The 22,189-nt window shown below is 39.5% G+C and overlaps 1 protein-coding gene across 5 annotated transcripts in view; it reads left to right on the top strand.

The window, feature by feature from the left end:
- The window catches only part of LOC122012754 (protein PHYLLO, chloroplastic-like), a 53,840-nt gene that overhangs the window by 7,382 nt on the left and 24,269 nt on the right, over nt 1–22,189 (top strand). For 4 of the 5 annotated variants that reach the window (XM_042569397.1, XM_042569396.1, XM_042569398.1 and 1 more), the window contains exons 3-6: nt 10,383–10,582; nt 19,258–19,369; nt 20,284–20,400; nt 21,776–21,874. In XM_042569397.1, the coding sequence (XP_042425331.1) occupies nt 10,383–10,582; nt 19,258–19,369; nt 20,284–20,400; nt 21,776–21,874 (528 nt within the window). Of the gene's footprint in view, nt 1–10,382; nt 10,583–19,257; nt 19,370–20,283; nt 20,401–21,775; nt 21,875–22,189 lie in introns of those variants that run through there. The other variant, XM_042569399.1, reaches the window with a different exon arrangement.

The raw sequence follows: 22,189 nt of genomic DNA, 5'->3' as shown, positions 1-22,189 counted from the left end.
TGCATGAATAGTTTCAAGATATATTATCTTGATAAGGAGGAGCTTCTTATTCGCACAGACTGCCAGGCAATTATAAGCTTCTTCAATAAAACCGCGCAAAATAAGCCTTCGCGTGTCCGCTGGATAGCATTTACGGACTTTATTACTGGACTAGGCATTCCTGTCCATTTTCAGCACATAGAAGGTAAAGACAACACCCTGGCTGACACATTATCTCGATTGGTTTCTTTTATTGCAGGACCATAGACCCTTTCAAACGAAGACGAATTGATAATACAGCAATGGGAGGAAGCAATTCATCAGTTGCAGGCCAAGCCCAGCAACAAGGCAACTTCATATCTGGAGAGCCTTATCACTTTCTGGCTCAGTACAAAGAAGTCTCCTGTAGCCACGGCCCAAGGGTATGCACTATCCTTGAAGAAGATGCCAGAAGACACCTGGCCGACATCGAAAAGACCGTTGCAAACCAGCTCATCCACAACATCCTGGAGCTCAAGCTTATCCATGACATCAAGGAAGCAGATTTCAGCATCAGAAGTGAACACTCCAAAGGACTTTACTTTAAAGATGCCTTATCCAGCGTCTCAGCTGTAAAGACATCCTTATTCAATGCTTTTCTGCAACTACAAGACATCATCCAACAAATGGTGGACACACCACCATAAGAAGACAGAGCGTGGTGAGCCCAACAAATCCAAAGTAGATTTGCTTTAATAAAAGTATATTCGAATTCACATGGACTGAGCCTCGGGGAGCCGTCCAAATGAAAAAGAATCTAGCCTTAGCTGTAAAGACTATAGGCTGTGTTGTAAAGCTTGTAAAGGGATAAGAAAGAGAAACAGATAAGGATACCCGTGAGTGATGACGAGGCCCACAAGTGCACTCAGCTCATCTCTATCCTTCTCATTCTCTTTTCTATATAACCCTCTAGTTAGCTCATTGCAGAACACACACCGCTTCACGGTACAAGTTCTACTCTGAGAAGTCTAAGTTTGTAAGTCCTTAAGCTTTTAAGCTCTTAAGTTCCTTTTCTTGTAATTTAGTCCTGTACTTTTCTCTTTGGTACATTATCTAAGTTATTTGAAAAGAAGACGTTTCCGCACCGTTTTGGTATCAGAGCTAATTTTTATGGCCGAGTAAACCCTACTCAGGGTATTCACAGGGGAGAGGATGGGTAAAAGTAGTATTTTCCTTTATATTTTGTTCTTCAAACAATAAAAGACATCTTTCTTTAAAACTCGGATCTAGTGAATTGCAATTGTTGATCAGTTATAGCGAACTCCGAAGGCATGTCTAGCGAATTGCAACTGTTGATCAGTTATAGCGAAAACATGAACTGATATAGTGTCTGAATAACAGGGTCCTAAAGGTTTATCAAACTAAAAGATTTGTAGTAATAAGGCGACCGAGGAACGACGAGTGGATTGCAAAAGAACAGGTCCTAACTTGGTAACAAGACAAGGGATGCCGATATAAATCCAAGGGCACACCTGTGTGAGCAAGAAAGCTTTTAGAACCTCCTAAGCTGTAAGCTACAATTCTTAAGAATGATAGACTACAGGGTAGTATATTTCTGTAGAAATCAGAAATTGTAAGCATTGTATCAGGTATAACATAGACTAATTGACTTCCATGTGTTAAGTCAATTTCCATGGTGGCAAAGATGGCTTGGTCGCCTTGCCATCTGTTGTCTCGAAAAACAACCAGCGCCAATGTTCCTTCTTCTTGTCTATGCAGAATTTGGATTCTTACTTGTATTACCCCCATATGAAGGAAACGCATACCACTTCTTTGGAGTTGAGTAAAGCTTTCTGGTTGTATGAATGCTCTATCAACTTGATTGCTGGTGACAAGTATGGCTTCTTCTGATCTATGAACATACACCCTATGGTGTACGTCATCTCTTCTTGAATGGTATAAGACTTCAGCTGGTACTATTGAGGCTCTTTCCTGCATCGAAAGCCGAAGCTGAGTCTGAGGGTCAAGCTGTTGCTCTAGGGCATTATTATAGCTTCTTCCGACTATTCTTCTTGCCACTCGCTGTATGGCTCTTTGCGCGTTGTATCTGCGCCTTTGACCTTGTCTGTATTCTCGTACTTGGTCTTCAAATAGCGGTGCCCCTTCTGTTCTTGTGATTGTTGTCACAGGAGGGTTTCTGTTTTGTGTTGCCATCATTTCTTTGCAGTTTTTGCTTGCTCTTCTTTCAGTATTTGAAAGGGGTCTGTGAAAACTCTTAGCCTTCCTTTTGGCTGCTTTGGTTTTTCTTGAATAGAGATGGCTTGGATTCTTTCAGAGAGATTTTTGACAATTTCTTCTGGAAGGGCTTGTTGGGCAGGAGCTTCCTTTGCTTCAAGTCTCTTTATTCTTTCTTCTAGAGATTCAAGTTTCTCTAGGATGGTGACTAAAAGCTGGATCTGCGTATTAGCTTGTTTAATAAGAATATTATTACTGCTAATACCTCCTTTGTAGTCAGCAGGTTTACAGAAGCCGATAGCCGGTGCTTCTATGCCTTCAGTAGCTTGAAGTGCCTCTTTGTATGAATTTGTGGCCTTCGTGTTTATGTAGCTCATGAAAATACCCAACTTTCAACCTTTTTTAACAAGGTTTCTACCTTGTCAACTTTTTGTTTTAATTCTTCTGACAGCTGCAGCACTTGTTGTTCTCTCTGCTTTGGCTGCTCAGTTATCTTTATAATAAGATCTTCAAGTTGCCTTTTGGTTAAAGGTTTATTTTCTAAAATTTCTCTAGTAAGGTTTTTCAAGGCCTCACTAAGCTTTTGGTTTTCCTTCTTCAACCCTTCTAGTTGTTCCTGTATTTGTTTGAAGTTTTTGAGGTGGACTCTACAGGAAAGACAAACTCTGTCGTATATTACTGAGAGGTTGTGAGCTAATTCTCTTTGAGTAGGCTGTTTCTCTGTTTTCGCTAAATCAAGGTATTCTAGGTTCGAGGTATGGGATTTAGTATACCATTCCTGTATATGTTCTTCCCAACGTCTAGACATAGACATAATTATAACTGTACCCTGTAGTCTATCATTCTTAAGAACTGTAGCTTACAGCTTAGGAGGTTCTAAAAGCTTTCTTGCTCACACAGGTGTGCCCTTGGATTTATATCGGCATCCCTTGCCTTGTTACCAAGTTAGGACCTGTTCTTTTGCAATCCACTCGTCGTTCCTCGGTCGCCTTATTACTACAAATCTTTTAGTTTGATAAACCTTTAGGATCCTGTTATTCAGACACTATATCAGTTCATGTTTTCGCTATAACTGATCAACAGTTGCAATTCGCTAGACATGCCTTCGGAGTTCGCTATAACTGATCAACAGTTGCAATTCACTAGATCCGAGTTTTAAAGAAAGATGTCTTTTATTGTTTGAAGAACAACATATAAAGGAAAATACTACTTTTACCCATCCTCTCCCCTGTGAATACCCTGAGTAGGGTTTACTCGGCCATAAAAATTAGCTCTGATACCAAAACGGTGCGGAAACGTCTTCTTTTCAAATAACTTAGATAATGTACCAAAGAGAAAAGTACAGGACTAAATTACAAGAAAAGGAACTTAAGAGCTTAAAAGCTTAAGGACTTACAAACTTAGACTTCTCAGAGTAGAACTTGTACCGTGAAGCGGTGTGTGTTCTGCAATGAGCTAACTAGAGGGTTATATAGAAAAGAGAATGAGAAGGATAGAGATGAGCTGAGTGCACTTGTGGGCCTCGTCATCACTCACGGGTATCCTTATCTGTTTCTCTTTCTTATCCCTTTACAAGCTTTACAACACAGCCTATAGTCTTTACAGCTAAGGCTAGATTCTTTTTCATTTGGACGGCTCCCCGAGGCTCAGTCCATGTGAATTCGAATCTACTTTTATTAAAGCAAATCTACTTTGGATTTGTTGGGCTCACCACGCTCTGTCTTCTTATGGTGGTGTGTCCACCATTTGTTGGATGATGTCTTGTAGTTGCAGAAAAGCATTGAATAAGGATGTCTTTACAGCTGAGACGCTGGGTAAGGCATCTTTAAAGTAAAGTCCTTTGGAGTGTTCACTTCTGATGCTGAAATCTGCTTCCTTGATGTCATGGATAAGCTTGAGCTCCAGGATGTTGTGGATGAGCTGGTTTGCAACGGTCTTTTCGATGTCGGCCAGGTGTCTTCTGGCATCTTCTTCAAGGATAGTGCATACCCTTGGGCCGTGGCTACAGGAGACTTCTTTGTACTGAGAAAGAAAGTGATAAGGCTCTCCAGATATGAAGTTGCCTTGTTGCTGGGCTTGGCCTGCAACTGATGAATTGCTTCCTCCCATTGCTGTATTATCAATTCGTCTTCGTTTGAAAGGGTCTATGGTCCTGCAATAAAAGAAACCAATCGAGATAATGTGTCAGCCAAGGTGTTGTCTTTACCTTCTATGTGCTGAAAATGGACAGGAATGCCTAGTCCAGTAATAAAGTCCGTAAATGCTATCCAGCGGACACGCGAAGGCTTATTTTGCGCGGTTTTATTGAAGAAGCTTATAATTGCCTGGCAGTCTGTGCGAATAAGAAGCTCCTCCTTATCAAGATAATATATCTTGAAACTATTCATGCAATTCATTATGGCATGAATTTCCGCGTCAATAGTGGATTTAAGTGGGGAAAACTTGCCGCTTGCATAAGCGCTTATTAATTCTGCAGCCTTAGGATCATATTTTTGAGGTTTCCATTTCAAAACCCCTCCCCATCCTTTCATGCAGCCGTCAGATTCAATTATAACATAGCAATTTGCAGGAAGTATTGCTAAGTCTGGAAGGTCTTTAATCATAGATTTCACCTTATTAACTAACGCCCAGTCTTGAGAATTCATGCGCTTTTCTCCATTTGGAGATGTCTTGGAATATAAGGGACCAAGGATTTTTCCCAGATTAGGGATATAAGATCGGGCATAATTTAAGATCCCTAACCAAGATCTTAATCCTTTGGTGGTCTGCAGCTCTTCATTACTGAAATTGGCTACTTTGGAGATAATATGAGGTTGAAGTTTAATTTTTGAATTTCCAATAGTAGCTCCCAGAAATTCTATAGTCGGGCTGCCAATCTTCATCTTTGTTGGGCTTAATATTAGCCCATTCTTCTTGCATATTTTGAGAAGGGCCTTCAGATGCTCTCGGTGCTCCTCTTCAGTTTCTGAATAGACAAGAATATCATCAATGTAAACTGCTATGAATTTCTCGGTACCTTTAGAGCAATTATCCATTTTGCGCTGAAAAACCGCAGGAGCATTTTTGAGTCCGAAGGGCATAACGAGCCATTCAAAAAGCCCGTCAGGTACCCAGAAGGCTGTCCATGGTACCGAATCAGGATCCATGGCTACTTGATGGAACCCACTTTTGAGATCAAATTTGGAAAAGATCTTGCTTCTCCCAACCCTATGTATTATAGTGTTAATACCGGGGAGGCTATATTGGTCTTTGTGGGGCAGTGGAAGACGAGAAGGATCTCGCGAAAGCAGAGGGAGGCGAAGAGGGGCAACAGGTGGGTGATGATTTACGGATATGTCAGTAGTGAGGGAGGTTGTGGGCGGCCCCAAAAACGAAGCTCCCAAAATCCTAGATGGGGCATCCCAAAAAGGGGAAAAAAGTTGTCGAAGGTCAATTTGTGTCTCGCTGGCGAGCTCCGACAGTGATGATGCAGAGATCGGAGTTGACAATAGAGACGGAGGGATACCTTGCGCTGAAGAGGAGAGGGGAAAGGAGGGGTGGCGTTACTCGGCTCCCTACTAGATTTGGAGGCTATGTAACCGAAGGAGAGGAAGGAGAGGGCAAATCTGTCACCGATGCTTCTCCGTGGTGGAGGATCGGTGGAGGCGACGAGAAAGAGGGGTCCCTCGGGTCCCCAGACAGCGTGAGGAAGGGGCATCGAGGAGATGATGAATGTAGTGGAAGATGAATGTGGTTGCTCACATTGGTAAGGGCTTGGAGGCCAGAGGGCTCCAAACGGAGGATCACAGCGGGGTTGCGTGGCGACAAGGGCTCAGAGGTTAGAGGGCTCCGGAAGGTAGAGCACATCAAGGGTGCTTGGTGGCAAGAGCTTGGAGGCCGGAGAGCTCGGGGAGGCAAAGAAACAGAGCTGAGGCCATGCGATCGTGAGAGAGGTAGGGAAGGCGACGTGAGGAGGTTGTGCGAGAGTATCTTGAGGCAGTGGAAGACGAGAAGGATCTCGCGAAAGCAGAGGGAGGCGAAGAGGGGCAACAGGTGGGTGACGATTTACGGATCTGCCAGTAGTGAGGGAGGTTGTGGGCGGCCACAAAAACGAAGCTCCCAAAATCCTAGATGGGGCATCCCAAAAGGGGGAAAAAAGTTGCCGAAGGTCAATTTGTGTCTCGCTGGCGAGCTCCGACAGTGATGATGCAGAGATCGGAGTTGACAATAGAAACGGAGGGATACCTTGCGCTGAAGAGGAGAGGGGAAAGGAGGGGTGGCGTTACTCGGCTCCCTACTAGATTTGGAGGTTGTGTAACCGAAGGAGAGGAAGGAGAGGGCAAATCTGTCACCGATGCTTCTCCGTCGTGGAGGATCGGCGAGGCGACGAGAAAGAGGGGTCCCCCGGGTCCCCAGACAGCGTGAGGAAGGGGCATCGAGGAGATGATGACTGTAGTGGAAGATGAATGTGGTTGCTCACATGGACCACGGAAGGGCGCCAGCGGTAGAGGGAGGAGAGGCGGTCGATTGAGGTCGTAGGCGATGATAGAGCGTGAGAGAAGAGGAGCTCGCATGAGAAAAAAGGGAGATCTCGTGAGAAAAGAAGGGGGGGCTTAAGGAAAATAGAGGGGAAAATCAAAAATACTCCTCGTCCTCGTGGAGCCCCCACATACTCCTCACATCATTATTAAAAGAATACCCATCTTTTTCTTCCATTTTGCAAAGCATCAAAACCATTTGCGGTGAAGGCATGCTTGCTAGAAGCTCACCTTAGATAACTGGTGTTTCATATCAATTTTACCATCAACCTTAATTCAACAATTTAAAACCCTAAGCCACCACTCCAATAGAGAGGGCGATGGAAACTATATCAACTAGAAACATGAGAAGTTCACCCTCACCATTCAATCAATGGTCGGAACATATAGCTTAAACATAATCCCTTATGAAAATCCAAGATATCCATGTTAGAGAATCTGCAATGTGAGATCTTTGGAGAGGGTACTTCTCCAAATATTCTCAAATCTCCACCAAGTCGAGATTGGGATATTGGCCGTGATTTCTATTTTTTTAAATATTAAAATGGGTTGTGCAACTCATGGCTGCAGCATAGTGTGTGTGCCTAGCACATGTGCGTGGGTGGGCCAACAATAGGGGTCCCCCTTTCTGTAGCTTTCTCTTTAATTTTTTTTAAATTCAATGTATTTATCAACATTTGCATTGATTTTCAATTGACCAACGTTGCAAAATGGAAAAGTTTGTGAACGTTGCCAACATTACATTTTTGAAAAGTCGGGCAATGTTCATTTTTTATATATACATCATTTTTTCATTACTAAAATTTTATCAATTTCAACTTATTTCATACATCTTTCTATCAAAATTTTGGAGAGAAATAGATAAAAATTTCGGCCATTACTTTAGAAATTTATTGAACTCTCTAAATATCAATGAAAATTCAAGTGGAGAAAATTTTCGAGCGTCCTCAATTTCCATTTCTCGGACAACACGCATATAATTTCCAACCTTGTCCTTACCCACCACCATATTATCATAATTTTTAAAATTATCCAATTTTTTCAAGTAGCGACCCTCGAACTCCATTTTATACATGTACTCGGAATATTGGTAGAATAGCTAATATTTCATGTAAACTCCATCTCATAAAAATATTAATATTAAATTAATTATATTGAATAATTGTCAAAAGATGTAGATAAACATAAAGTTAAAAAATTTTACGGATAATTTATAGATGAAATATATTAAATTGAAGAATTGAAAAATATAATTAATTTTATTTAAATGTAAAATTAGATATTAATTAATAAAATGACAATGGGACTTATAAATATTTGATTGGTGAGGAGATCTTTGATTGTGGAATTTTAGATATTTAAAAGTAAGATATTTGATGGATGGACTTATAAATTTTTTGGTGTGTAGAATATTTGATTGTGAAATTTAGGATATTTGCGGAGATATTTGATTGATAATGTGGGCATAGGGACCATAAATATTTGGAAGAAGTATTTGCTCTATTGTGGATGCTCTTAGTGAATCCATGGACTAGAAAAGACTTGACATGACATAGGTACAGTGGAAAGAATATGTCATGGTGTATCCCTCACTTTCAAAGATGAACATGGACGTGTGAGTGTTTCACATCTTGTGATTGGATGGTTGAGTTGACACCATGATCAGATTTATAGGATTTATAGGTAGTTTCATCAATCCTGGATCATTATTATTATTTTTATTTATTTTATGTTGGTCTGTGAGTGTAAGAGCATCCATAATAAAGCAAATATTTCTCTCAAATATTTGTGGTCAGAGTCCACATCATCAATCAAATATCCCACTGTTCAAATATCTCAAATTCCAAGATCAAATATTCCACAAATCAAATATTTATGGATTCCACCAATCAAATATTTGGAAGAAGTATTTGCTCTATTGTGGATGCTCTTAGTGAATCCATAGACTAGAAAAGACTTGACATGACATAGGTACAGTGGAAAGAATATGTCATGGTGTATCCCTCACTTTCAAAGATGAACACGGACGTGTGAGTGTTTCACATCTTGTGATTGGATGGTTGAGTTGACACCATGATCAGATTTATAGGTAGTTTCATCAATCCTGGATCATTATTATTATTTTTATTTATTTTATGTTGGTCTGTGAGTGTAAGAGCATCCATAATAAAGCAAATATTTCTCTCAAATATTTGTGGTCAGAGTCCACATCATCAATCAAATATCTCACTCCTCAAATATCTCAAATTCCAAGATCAAATATCCCACAAATCAAATATTTATGGATTCTACCAATCAAATATTTTACTCTCAAGTATCCCGAATTCCACAATCAAATATTCTACAAACCAAATATTTATGAGTTCCACCCATCAAATATCTCAAATTGCACAATTAAATATCTCACCAACCAAATATTTATTGGTGTCATTGTCATTGTATTAATTTACATCTAATTTTACATTTAAATAAAATTAATTATATTTTTCAATTCTTCAATTTAATATATTTCATATATAAATTGTCCATAAAATTTTTTTACTTAATATTTATCTACATATTTTAACAATTATTCAATATAATTATTTTAATATTAATATTTTCATGAGATGGAGCTTGCGTGAAATATTGGCTACTCTGCCAATATTGCGAGGGGCATATATAAAACAGAGCTTGAGGGTAGCTACTCGAAAATTTAGATAACTTTGGAAATTTTGATGATATGATGGTGGGTATGGAAAAGGTTGGATATTATGTGGATGTTGTGTAGGAAATGGAAATTGAGGATGTTGTAGATTAGGACGAACTCGAATATTTTCTCTATTTGAATTCTCATCAATATTTGGAGAATTCAACAAATCCCTAAAATAATGACCAAAATTTATATCTATTTCTCTCCAATTTTTGATAGAAAGATGGATGAAATAAGGTGAAATTGATGAAATTTTGGTAATGAAAAAATGATGTATATATAGAAAAAAAAATTAACATTTTGAAACTCGAATATTTATATCTTTTCCATTTGACAACATTGGACAATTAAAATTCAATGCAAATGTTAATAAATACATTGAATTTAAAAAAACATTAAAGAGAAAGTTGCAGCACGGGTGGGTCCCTACTGGCGCCCCACCCACACATGTTGTGCTGCAACTAAGCTGCACAACCCATTTTAATTTATTTTTTTTAAAAAAAAATGGCCCGGTGATTTCTAATATCCCAATCTCCACCGCTACCATTGGAAGGCGGTGGAGTTTTGGGATTTGGGGATATTTGGAGAAATACCCTCTCCAAATATCCCCCATTGTTGATACTCTAAGGTGTGCAAACACTATGGGATTGTTGCTTCCAACTTGCCATTATGAGGTAACCATGTAGTAGGGTCACTGTTCAGATTGTCTAGCAACTTTGGAAAAGAATGAATTAAAACAGTCATCTTTTTATCATCTAAAATTTTGTTTTCTAGTTCGTTAGATGACAAAACTATGTGATGCATGTCTTTCTTTCAAGGAACAAAAAAATTCCTTTTGCTTATCTTGCTAAATTTTGTTGAACATCCCAGTACTGTGTAATAATAGAGATTTGGGACACCTGAATTGAGCATCTGTTTTAGGTTAATTATGCACAAATTATCATGTTAAGTTGGCTGATTTTCAACTTTTAAAATAACAGGTTGAAGTACCTCCTAGTACAAAGGCATCGAATTGGCTTTGCTGTCAAAATAAGGATCTTTTGGTGTATCCTCAGTTTTATCTCACAACTACATCGTCTACTGTTGAGATGAAAAGACCACTGGAAGTTTGTGGGATTGGTGTTGCAGTCATTGTCCATGGTTTTTTGTTCACCCCACAGGGTTCAAGTCTGATATCAAGGCAAGTTTTTCTACTACCTGTTTATTTGCATTATTATGGGATTTTATGCATACATTACTTTCATGTGACTCTGGGTCTTGATAATTATAAGTGAAGGATCAGGTTCGCTTACTGAAATAGTCATTCTTTACTTATTAGGATTTATTTCTCTTAAATGTGCATAAAAATGGTAATCCTAGGGACTATACCTCAGTGTACATGCTGCTGCAATAATCTATCCTTAATATGTGCTACTTCAATGTGTTGGTGCAGCGGGTCGGCAAGAGGGGAGGGGTGAATTGTCTGAAAAATAAAAAATATCCTCCTCGATCTTTTCAACTCTATGAATGCAACAATAATAAAAGAAAACAAAAAAGAAGACTCGGCAGTTGACTTTGTTACAACCTGGGTGGTTGTTAATCCAAGGCGGTTGAACGGCTCACTAAGAATCTTCTTCTTTTAAGGCAGAGAAGCATTTTACACACTGAAAGCTCTTAAGCGTTGCTAGGAAGTTAGTACAAGAGTTGATTTTTTATTTCCTAGCTCCAGAGGTCATTTTATAGCTCTTGGAAATTCTATCTCGAGTGTTGAGGGTGCCTTCAAAGGGGTTGAGGGCGCCTCCAAGGGGATAAGCGGATAAAACTTTATCCGCTTGCCAACGGCCAAATTGACCTGGCCGAGGGCGCCCTCGGTGCCTTTACTATTGTTGAGGGCGCCCTCAAAGCTGTTGAGGGCACCCTCAATCCGATGAGGGCGTAGGCGCCTCCAACGACTGTTGAGGGCGCCTCCAGCTGCTTTTCCAACATTTCTTCATCTTCACTTTAGCTTCCGAAGTTCCGATTGCTTAGGTGATTGCGGCCAACCGAAATAGGACTCACCCGAACCCAATTTCCGGCCTTCTCCTCGAGCAAGGTTACGCCCCGGCTTCTCGTCCCTCGAACTCATCCACCGGTGTACTCTTCCGCAGCTCTTTCGTCCTTCGGACACACCGAGCCCGTCAACTCTCTTCCCGTGTCGTCCTTCTCGCTAGTTGCGTCTTCTGCTCTACTTTCTGCGCTCTTAAGCTCCTATACACTTAGACACAGGGATCAATAACAAACAAGACCTAACCTAACTTGGTTGATCACATCAAAACCACCACGGGATCCAACAATCTTCTCTTTTTTTATGTGCATCAACCCAAGTTCAAGTTAGAGTAAAAATAGACAAGTAGTAATTTAAAGAAATTACTAAACTAACATTTTAAGCATAAAGATTGCAATAATAGAATTTGCAACACTAAGTAAAATTGAAAAATATATATATATATATTAACTCCCCCAAAACTTGTACCTATTCCTCCCCCTTTGATCACAGCAAAAAAAACGGGGTAACTTTTAAAAAGAAATTATATTTAAAACATTTTCAGAATAAATTCTTAAGTTAACAAAGAAAGTTTCAAATGATAGCATTAAATTTCTAAGTTTGAAAAAATATTTATAGCATTAAATTTTCAACTGATTGACAAAAGTTTAACAGCATTATCTTAATTATATGCTTATTAGTTTGTCAATTAAATATTCAATTCGATAATCGGCTTACAGGCTGTGGCGAGGCACTAGGTCTTCTTGGTTATTGGATCATCAACCACTTCTAGACAAAGTCTTTTAAGGAATATAAACATTTAATTTCTCTGAAAGCCTAAACATAAGAGAATTATTAATCTAAATAAGACTTGGAACCCAATATAGGTTCTTTCCTACTGGGTTAATCAAAAATTTAGGAGGAATATATCCTTTGGGAATCTTTCTAAGTTGTCTCTGATATTTCCTAATATACCAATTTAATTTTTCATAAATCTTAAGTTTTGATTTTTGAAAGTTGTTAGGTTTTAAGCATGCATCAGTTTTCATATTTTGAAATTTGCATTTTCAAATTATCATTTTCTGTTTGCAAATTATCTAACAGTATTTTTAAATCAACAATTTCTTTTTCTGATTTTACTAAGTCTTTTGTGAGAACTTTGATAAAATGAAAAGACTATTTTGGGTTTAGAGTACGTACCTCACTTACCTCTATGTCTGATGCTCCCCCTTCATCGCAGCTTTCTTCTGATGATTCTCCCCCTTCATCTATGCTCATCTCTGAGCTGATTTCTTCTTCAATTTGATGGTTGGCCATCAGTGCTAATCCTGAGAAGGCTTCAACTTCAGATTCGGAGGATGATGAATCTGACCACGTGGCCTTCAGGGTATTGTACTTGGAGGATGTTGGCTTGTACTTTCCTTTCGTCTTTTCGTTGTTCTTTTTCTTTATCTTTGGGCAATCATCCTTGATGTGCCCTTCTTCATTGCAATTGTAGCACCGGACCGTCCTTCTGTTGCGTTGATACTTTTTCGACTGCGATCTAAATTTATTAGTCTTAATAAACTTATTGAACTTCCTTACCAATAGCGTCGCTTCGGTTTCATCGATTGATGCTTCGGAGTCGGGATCGTCCATCTTGGCTTGTAGTGCAATATTGAGATTTGACTTTTCTATTTGTTTAGGTTCTGCAGTTCAAGACTCGTGAAGTTCGAAAGTAAAAAATAAGTTTCTAGCGTACTTACCTCAAAGTCCTTAGAGATGTAGTATGCATCTACTAAGGACGTTCATTCTAACGTTCTCGGGAAGGCGTTAAGCGTATACCGGATCGAATCTCGATTTGTTACCGATTCTCCGAGATTGTTCAGTTGAGTTATTAGTTCTTTGATTCTCGCTTGGAGTTGCGCTACCTTCTCTTCATTATTTATTCGGAGATTTGTAAGCTGAGTCCGGAGGATGTCCTGCCTTGCTAACTTCGCTTCTGAGGTGTCTTCGTGGAGCTCCAAGAATTTTTCCCAGAGGTCTTTGGCGGAGTCGTAGCTTCCGATCCGACTTACCTCCGGGGCGGCAAAACGCTGAGCAGATGGAACTCTACCTTTCCGTTGGCCATGAAATCAACTTATTCCTTCGTCCATTGGTACTCTTCTTTATCTTTTGGAACTACAAAACCATATTTCATTGTTAATAAAATGTCGAAATCCGTTTTAAAAAATACCTCCATTTGGCGTTTCCATGTAACGAAGTCTTCGTCGAATTTCGGAGAGTGAATACTTGCACTTGCCACCGTCTTGATCTTTACTGCTTCAGACAGCGATTAGTCCTTCTGAGGCTATTTGGCTCTGATACCACTTGTTGGTGCAGCGGGTCGGCAAGAGGTGAGGGGTGAATTGCCTGAAAAATAAAAAATACCCTGTTCGATCTTTTCAACTCTATGAATGCAACAATAATAAAAGAAAACAGAAAAGAAGACTCAGCAGTTGACTTAGTTACAACCTGGGTGGTTGTTAATCCAAGGCGGTTGAACGACTCACTAAGAATCTTCTTCTTTTAAGGCGGAGAAGCATTTTACACACTGAAAGCTCTTAAGCGTTGCTAGGAAGGTAGTACTATTGGATCGCGGCGGCCGGCTAGAAAGGGGGTTGAATAGCCTACAAAATAAATAAAACCCTTCTCGACTTTTCTTAAACTAACACTTGCATAAAATAGATAAGTAATAAATTAAAACAGAAAAGAAAAGAAGAGGTGAAGAACGTTTTACTTGGTTACAACCGGAGAGGTTGTTAATCCAAGGAAAGTGTAGCACTAAATACTCCTTCAAGCGGAGAAGCCTCTTACAGCAGTGAAGCGCAAAAACAAAGAAGCTAAACTTTAAAGAAGCACACAAGTGTTGGAATTACAATTCTTGAGTTGATTCAAAGCTTTTGGATCAAGGTTATATTTATAGCCTTGGTCGGAGCGCCCTGAAGGGATTCCGGGCGCCCGGGGGGATAAAACTTTATCCCCAACGAAACCGATCGCGCTTGACGCGATCCGGTCAAAAGTCCACTTCCAGGCGCCCGGAATGGATCCGGGCTCCAGACCACTTAAGTCAACCAGGTTGACTTTCTGGTCCGGGCCTTCTGCTCCGGTGCTGCTCGCCTCGGTCCGGGTCTTCCGCTCCAGCTCCGCTTGCTTGGGTGATTTCTGTCATCCGGAATAGGGTTCATCCGAACCCAACTTCCGATCTTCTCAAGCAGGCTTCCGCTCCGGCTTCTCGACCCTCGGAATCGTCGTGTGTTTCCTTCTCGTCCGCCAACGTACTGATCCGCAGTCTTCGTCACTCAGTCGCACCCCGTGTCGACCTTTTCGCTAGTTGCGTCTCTTGCTCCCCGAGCATTCTTCCGCTTCGGCTTCTCATCCGTCGGTGTACTCTTCCGCAGCACCTTGTCCCTTGGACGCACCGCGTGTTGTCCTTCTCGCTAGCTGCGTTTTCCGCTCGACTACCTGTGCTCCTAAGCTCCTGCACACTTAAACACAAGGTTAAAAACACACAGGACCTAACTTAACTTGTTGATCACACCAAAACAACCTTGGGGTTCCAACAATCTCCCCATTTTTGATGTGAGCAACCCAAGTTAAGTTAGGGTAAATAGACATAAAAAATAAACTAACTAATTTTGCAATAAAGTGCAAAATGATAGAAAATTTAAATTTTAGTCTACCTCCCCTAGACTTATACTTTTCCTTCTCCCCCTTTCATCACATAAAAAAATGGGGTTCCGAAAAAATCCAAGGGTTAAAAAAAATTTCTAACTTTCTTAACAATAATTCTAAGTTTAATAAATTCTAAGTTAGAGAATTTGCAATATTTTTCAGCAAAAAATATTCTAAGTTAAACAATTTCTAAGTAAAACTTTAGGTAAGAAAATTTTCTAAGGAAAAACTCTAAAAAAAAAACTTTCTAAGTAAAGCTTTAAGTAAGAGAATTTAAAAAAAAAAAATCCTGACTAGGAAATTTTGCAAAAATATTTTTGAAAATTTTTCTAAGTAAAGATTTTAAGCAAAAAATTTTAATTTCAGAAGAACTTTTAACCTTTAAGTAAAAGTTTTACACATAAAAAATATTTCTAAAAATAATTTTGAAAATTTTAAAAAATGTTTAAAGGACTTTTTAAAACATTATTAATTTCAACGTTAATGCTTTATCAGAAAGTTAACTAAACATTTTATTTCAATATTTTGGCTTCCAGGTCGTGACAAGGCACTAGGCCTTCTTGGTTATTGGAGTAACAACCACTTCCTTAGACAAAGTCTCATAAAGAAACTCACTGTTTAATTTTCTCGCTGAAAGCGCTAAATCCGATTAAAAGTTCAAGTTAAACAAGACTTAGGAACCCAATATAGGTTCCAACTAACTGAATTAACTAAAAATTTCTTAGGGACATACTTTTTTGAGATATTCCTAATTTTCCCCTGGTGATATCTAAAATACCAATTTAAATTATTAAATCTTCTAAAATTTGTATTAGATGAGCATGCACGGTTTTTCAAGTTTTCTACTTGAATTTTCTTATTTCAATTTTTCATTTTCTAATTTTGATTTGTCTAAATCTTCTAGAGGGCAAGATTTAGCTAGTATTACTTTTAAATTTTTATTTTCTTTTTCTAACTTGCAGTCATCTTTTGTTAACAATTTAATGAATTTAAAGAGTTTATCAGGAGGAAGAGATCGTACCTGACTTACCTTATCGATCTCGTTATCCGTGTCTCCCCCTGAACTATTGCTTTCTTCCGACGTAGCTCCCCCTTCATCGATGCTCTCTAGAAGAGGTTGAATCGCAGTCGTCGTCTTGATGACTCGCCATTAATACGAGCTCGGAGAACGCCTCGACTTCCGATTCGGACGACGTATCGTCCCACGTCGCCTTTAGGACCTTGCGCTTTTGGACAAGCTTCTTACCCTTATCCTTGTTTTTTAGCTTGAGGCAGTTGTCCTTGACATGCCCTTCTTCGTCGCAGTGGTAGCAGCGGATCATCCTTTTCTTTTTACCCTGCGGATGGTTAGAGGTTCTAAATTTACAAAGTTTTTTAAACCGTCTTACCATCATTACCATTTCCTCATCGTTGAGAGAAGACTCCGACTCAGGTTCGTCTCTCGATGCTTTGAGGGCGACGTTGGGCTCCTTCAAACCTGCACATCTTGATTCGTGCACTTCAAATGTCGAGAATAATTCTTCTAATGTAATTTTTTCTAAATCTTTTGAAATATAAACGGCATCTACTAGCGATGCCCATTTTGAATTTCTCGGAAAAGAATTTAACGCGTACCTTAGCGAATCTCGGTTACTTACCTTTTCTCCGAGATTCAATAGTCCGGTGATGATTTCTTTAATTCTTGAGTGCAGATGCGTAACTGTCTCGTCTTCCCCAAGTCACAGGCTGGTGAGCTGATTACGAAGTAGATCCCGTCTAGCGAGCTTGGCTTTGGACGTTCCTTCGTGCAGCTCAAGGAACTTCTCCCAAAGTTCTTTTGCCGAGTCGTAGTTCTCGACCCAGTTGACTTCATGTGGCGGGAGAACACTTAGCAGATGGTACTCTGCTTTGCCATTCGCCACGTAGTCGGCCTGCTCCTTTTTCGGCCATTGATATTTTTCTTTGCCCTCTGGAGCTACAAAACCAAATTCCATTATTAGAATTAACTCAAAATCTGTTGTAAAAAATACCTGCATTCGCTTTTTCCAAGTAGCGAAATCCCCTTCCAACTTCGGCGGGTAGATGCTCGGTCCGGCCATCGTCTTTGCTTCGATCAACGGTTGGTCCTCCTGAAACGCCTTGGCTCTGATACCACTTGTTAGATCGTGGCAGTTGGCTAGAAGAGGGGTTGAATAGCCTGCAAAATAAATAAAACCCTTCTCGACTTTTCTTAAACTAACACTTGCATAAAATAGATAAGCAATAAATTAAAACAGAAAAGAAAGAAGAGGTGAAGGACGTTTTACTTGGTTACAACCGGGGAGGTTGCTAATCCAAGGAAAGTGTAGCACTAAATATTCCTTCAGGCGGAGAAGCCTCTTACAGCATAGCAGTGAAGCGCAAATACAAAGAAGCTAAACTTTAAAGAAGCACACAAGTGTTGGAATTACAATTCTTGAGTTAATTCAAAGCTTCTGGACTAAGGTTGTATTTATAGCATTGGTCGGGGTGCCCTGAAGGGGTTCCGAGCGCCCTGGGGGCATAAAACTTTATCCCCAACGAAACAGATTGCGCTTGACGCGATCCGGTCAAAAGTCCACTTCCGAGCGCCCTTCCAGGCGCCCGGACGGTCCAGGCGCCCGGAATGGATTCGGGCGCCCGGACCACTTAAGTCAACCAGGTTGATTTTTTGGTCCAGGCCTTCTGCTCCAGTGCTGCTCGCCTCGGTCCGGGCCTTTCGCTCCGGCTCCGCTTGTTTGGGTGATTTCTGTCATCCGGAATAGGGCTCACCCGAACCTAACTTCCAGTCTTCTCGAGCAGGCTTCCGTTCCGACTTCTCATCCCTCGGAATCGTCGCGTGTTTCCTTCTCATCCACCAACGTACTCATCCGCAGTCTTCATCCCTCGGTCGCACCCCGTGTCGACCTTCTCGCTAGCTGCGTCTCTTGCTCCCCGAGCATTCTTCCGCTCTGGCTTCTCGTCCCTCGGAACAACCGCACGCTTCCTTCTCGTCCGCCGGTGTACTCTTCCGCAGCGCCTCGTCCCTCGGACGCATCGCGTGCCGTCCTTCTCGTTAGCTGCGTCTTCCGCTCGACTACCTATGCTCCTAAGCTCCTACACATTTAGATACAAGGTTAAAAACACACAGGACCTAACTTAACTTGTTGATCACACCAAAACAACCTTGGGGTTCCAACAAGTACAAGAGTTGATTTTTTATTTCCTAGCTCCAGGGGCCATTATATAGCTCTTGGAAATTCTATCTTGAGTGTTGAGGGCGCCTTCAAAGGGGTTGAAGGCGCCTCCAAGGAGATAAGCAGATAAAACTTTATCCGCTTGCCAACGGCTAAATTGACCAGGCCGAGGGCGCCCTCAAGGGCATTGAGAGCGCCTTTACTGTTGTTGAGGGCGCCCTCAAAGCTGTTGAGGGCACCCTCAATCCAATGAGGGTGGAGTCGCCTCCAACGACTGTTGAGGGCGCCTTCAGCTACTTTTCCAGCATTTCTTCATCTTCACTTTAGCTTCCGAAGTTCCGATTGCGGCCAACCGAAATAGGGCTCACCCGAACCCAATTTCCGGCCTTCTCCTCGAGCAGACTTCTGCCCCGGCTTCTCGTCCCTTGAACGCTTTGCACGTTCTTCTCGTCCACCGGTGTACTATTCCGCTGCTCTTTCGTCCTTCGGACGCACCGAGTCCGTCGGCTCTCTTCCTGTGCCGTCCTTCTCGCTAGCTGCGTCTTCTGCTCAACTTTCTGCGCTCCTAAGTTCCTGCACACTTAGACACAGGGATCAATAACAAACATGATCTAACCTAACTTGGTTGATCACATCAAAACCACCACGGGGTCCAACACAATGTGTGCTACATCTTAGTTTGGCATTTTTTATGCGCAGCCAATGGTTTTTAATCAACAGTCTGATTCCTATTACTTTGACAAAAATATATGTTTGTTAATTCTCTACAGGTTGTAACAAAGTAATGTAGTAAGGTGTGAACATAAAAAAGAGATATTTTATGTTGTGTAATTGATGCCTTGAAGCTATAATTTTTTTATTCTCAAAATGTATGTGTGGGTCAGTGTGCTTTATGCATAACTTACAAGTTTTGGAAGTATGTAAATGATTGTATTCCATGTAGAAGTTGTAGCATAATAATGTAGTGGCACAATTGATTATCTGCAGATATCTTTCAATTGATTCACCCCTGATAAGAGCTTATGGGTTCCTAGGTAATTATATTGATGGTTCATTGTTGGTGGAGATGCTCAGTTCATATTTCCTCTGTATTCCACAGGTGAAATTACTTGCATTTAGCTAGCTCATCATTAACTAGAATTTTTATGTATTTCAGAAATTTTCCAATCTTTGAAGAATGTAACATGATTAAAATGTTATTCCATTTTTTTACATCCTATCTCACATATGTAAGTTGGCATATTTAGCCACAAGTTTCAGGTTTTGGATTATTGTTCTGTGATTTTGTATGTGGATATTGAAGAGTTTTTTTAGACAAATTGTGTAACATTGGAACAATTCAAAGCTATTGCAATCTTGTTCAATTGCCAAAAAATGACTACTACAACTGCTCTGGTTTGTCACCAGTAATTGGTAAAAATTGAGGCTAACCACTTTATTCTTGGTTATTACATCTCGAGTTCTTCATGTTAGGATGGTGCCAACTCTGAGTACCAATTGCTAAGAATAAGATATTTTTACATTACCATTTGTTAAAAACACAAGAACACCTACATTTCATGGATAAGAAACATAGTGATCATGAAGAAGAAAAAGCTAAAAACACTGGAGAACACAAGATAGAGCAACAAGCTTTCATACATCGATGACTTCATGGAGTAATTGGTGTTTAATCTTCTATAAGTTCTAACAATCCACAGCTTCAAGAAGATTAGATACCAAGTATGTCTGTTACGACATTTAGGTTGACTTACGCCTGATAGTACTGGAGACATAGCGCTAATGTTGATTAGTATTTGATAGGGTTGATTGAGTATTTGGTAGGGTCAACAGAACACTAGATTTCCTCTACCATTTGAATGAAATTACATCTCATAGATGGTTTGAATTGGCAAGTTATTATTTGATCATGGAATGACCAATAATTAGTGTATTTCAAAGTTTTTGTTTCAGCGAAATGACTCTTTTTCCTCTTCTACCAATTTCAATTCCACTGATTGTGGTTGTTTACAGTTTGTGGTTGAAGAACATATGGGTTGTTCCATTTTGGCAGCTACCCTGGTTTGGGATGATCGTATGTTATATACATTTGCTGATGCAATTAATGCCTTTGAGATCAATGTTCACCAGGTAGTTTTCATAAAATGTTCTTGTATTTTTACATTGATCATCTCCAAATATTATTAATGCCAAGAAATTAACATATCAAATTGCATTCCTTGGAAGTATCATGCAACAAATTTTTTCTGCTTAAAGTAAGACCAGCTTGTCTAGCCATTTTAGCAATTAGTTTTACATAAGCTAGTCTTCTCCTTTCATTTAAACACGTCATCTTCCTTAGAGCCATCTTGTCCTTAGCTTTTGCCCATCAATGTTATCTCCTAAAATCAACTATTATTGAGCTTTCTGGTCAATTATATCTAGAAACATCAATGTCAACCACGGAGTAATGGACACATCTTAATCATCTCTGTTACTACTTGAACAATCATTTCTCTTTTCTTTCTCTGTTTGGTATGCCATGCCCTAGGTAAATCCTCTGTATGGTAGGCATAACCCACAGGTGTGTAACCTTAAAATAAGCAACTGCCAATTAGTAGTAGTGTCACAATTGAAAATAATATAACTACTTATATCAGGTAAACATATCAGTTCATAAATATCTAGTGTAGCTAACTAGAAAATCAATATAAATAAGGCTCAATAATAAAGCGATATCAACAACATGAATGCAACAATGATCTACCAGCAAAAACAACAATACAATTTTTGCAACATCTCCACTACCATAAAAAATCATCTAAATATCCGCAGCCATGCAACTAATATGGGGAGGAAGAGGGAAGTTGTTGGTGGGGGCACGATCTAATAGCATCAACTGGCATTTAATTTTCCTGCACCATTTGATCTTCTCCTGTTTTCTAAATCATTCTTGCTAAGCCAATATGTAACTCATGTGTATCTTTGTTTTCTCTTGGATCTGACCATTTGTAGAGAGGAAATAAAATCATATAAGTTTATATATTTACACAAGAGAAGCAAGACGGCATATAAGAGGAAAATGTTTTTAATATATTGTTTCTTTTGGATGGCTACTGATCTCAAATGATTTTAAGGAAAGATTGAGTTATCTTTTTAGCCGGCCACACCTAATGGTATATAGCTTGGTTGTTGATGTTGTTGTTGTAGTATTGAGTTATCCTTTTAGTGGACTTGGCTGATTATGGCAAGAAAGAGGACTAGATAGAGATTTGGCCATTGTGAATGGACAAAAAGTAATGACTGTTTCTATCTTTCAAGATATATTCTAGAGAACTCAGAGAATTTTCAATTAGATTTGTTGAAAGAAGTATGATGCCAAATTTTAAGTCTAAAATATGTTGCTTTTATATTGTTTAACTTGTTATGGACCCACTGTTTAGTATCTTGCGTGAGAAAAATTGTCCTTCAAGTTTCAAGTTTTATGCCCAATATTTATTGTATTTCTCTTTGTTTTTCCTTGCAGATGAGATACTATATTCCTCAAGTTAGTACCATCGACAAATTATGGATGAACCACGCTGACAAGAAGTCACCTTTGGTTGGGAAGAAAGATATACAAATGGTATCTATAATTTATATGTTCTGTACTGCTTAATATTCTAGTCAACTTCTTCCCTACAATTTTAGTGTAGAAATCAACTTTTCTTATGTGCTTGCTTTGAACCTTATAGTGGCTGCGTGAATCCTATATTGAGCAATGAAACTAGCTAAGCATAATCGATACTTGTTGTCAGGTCTTTGTATCACAGAATTCCTTCCTTCCAAGAACTAATAAGCTAACCAGTTTGGTTACTTTTTCAGTCCTTTCTTCATCAAATTACATAAATTACACAAAAATTGGTTTAGCAGGTTATAAAAAAAACTATTCTAAGACTAA

Source organism: Zingiber officinale, chromosome 8A (assembly GCF_018446385.1).
Source record: "Zingiber officinale cultivar Zhangliang chromosome 8A, Zo_v1.1, whole genome shotgun sequence".
NCBI lineage: Eukaryota > Viridiplantae > Streptophyta > Magnoliopsida > Zingiberales > Zingiberaceae > Zingiber > Zingiber officinale.
This window is presented reverse-complemented; position numbering and strand designations above follow the sequence as displayed.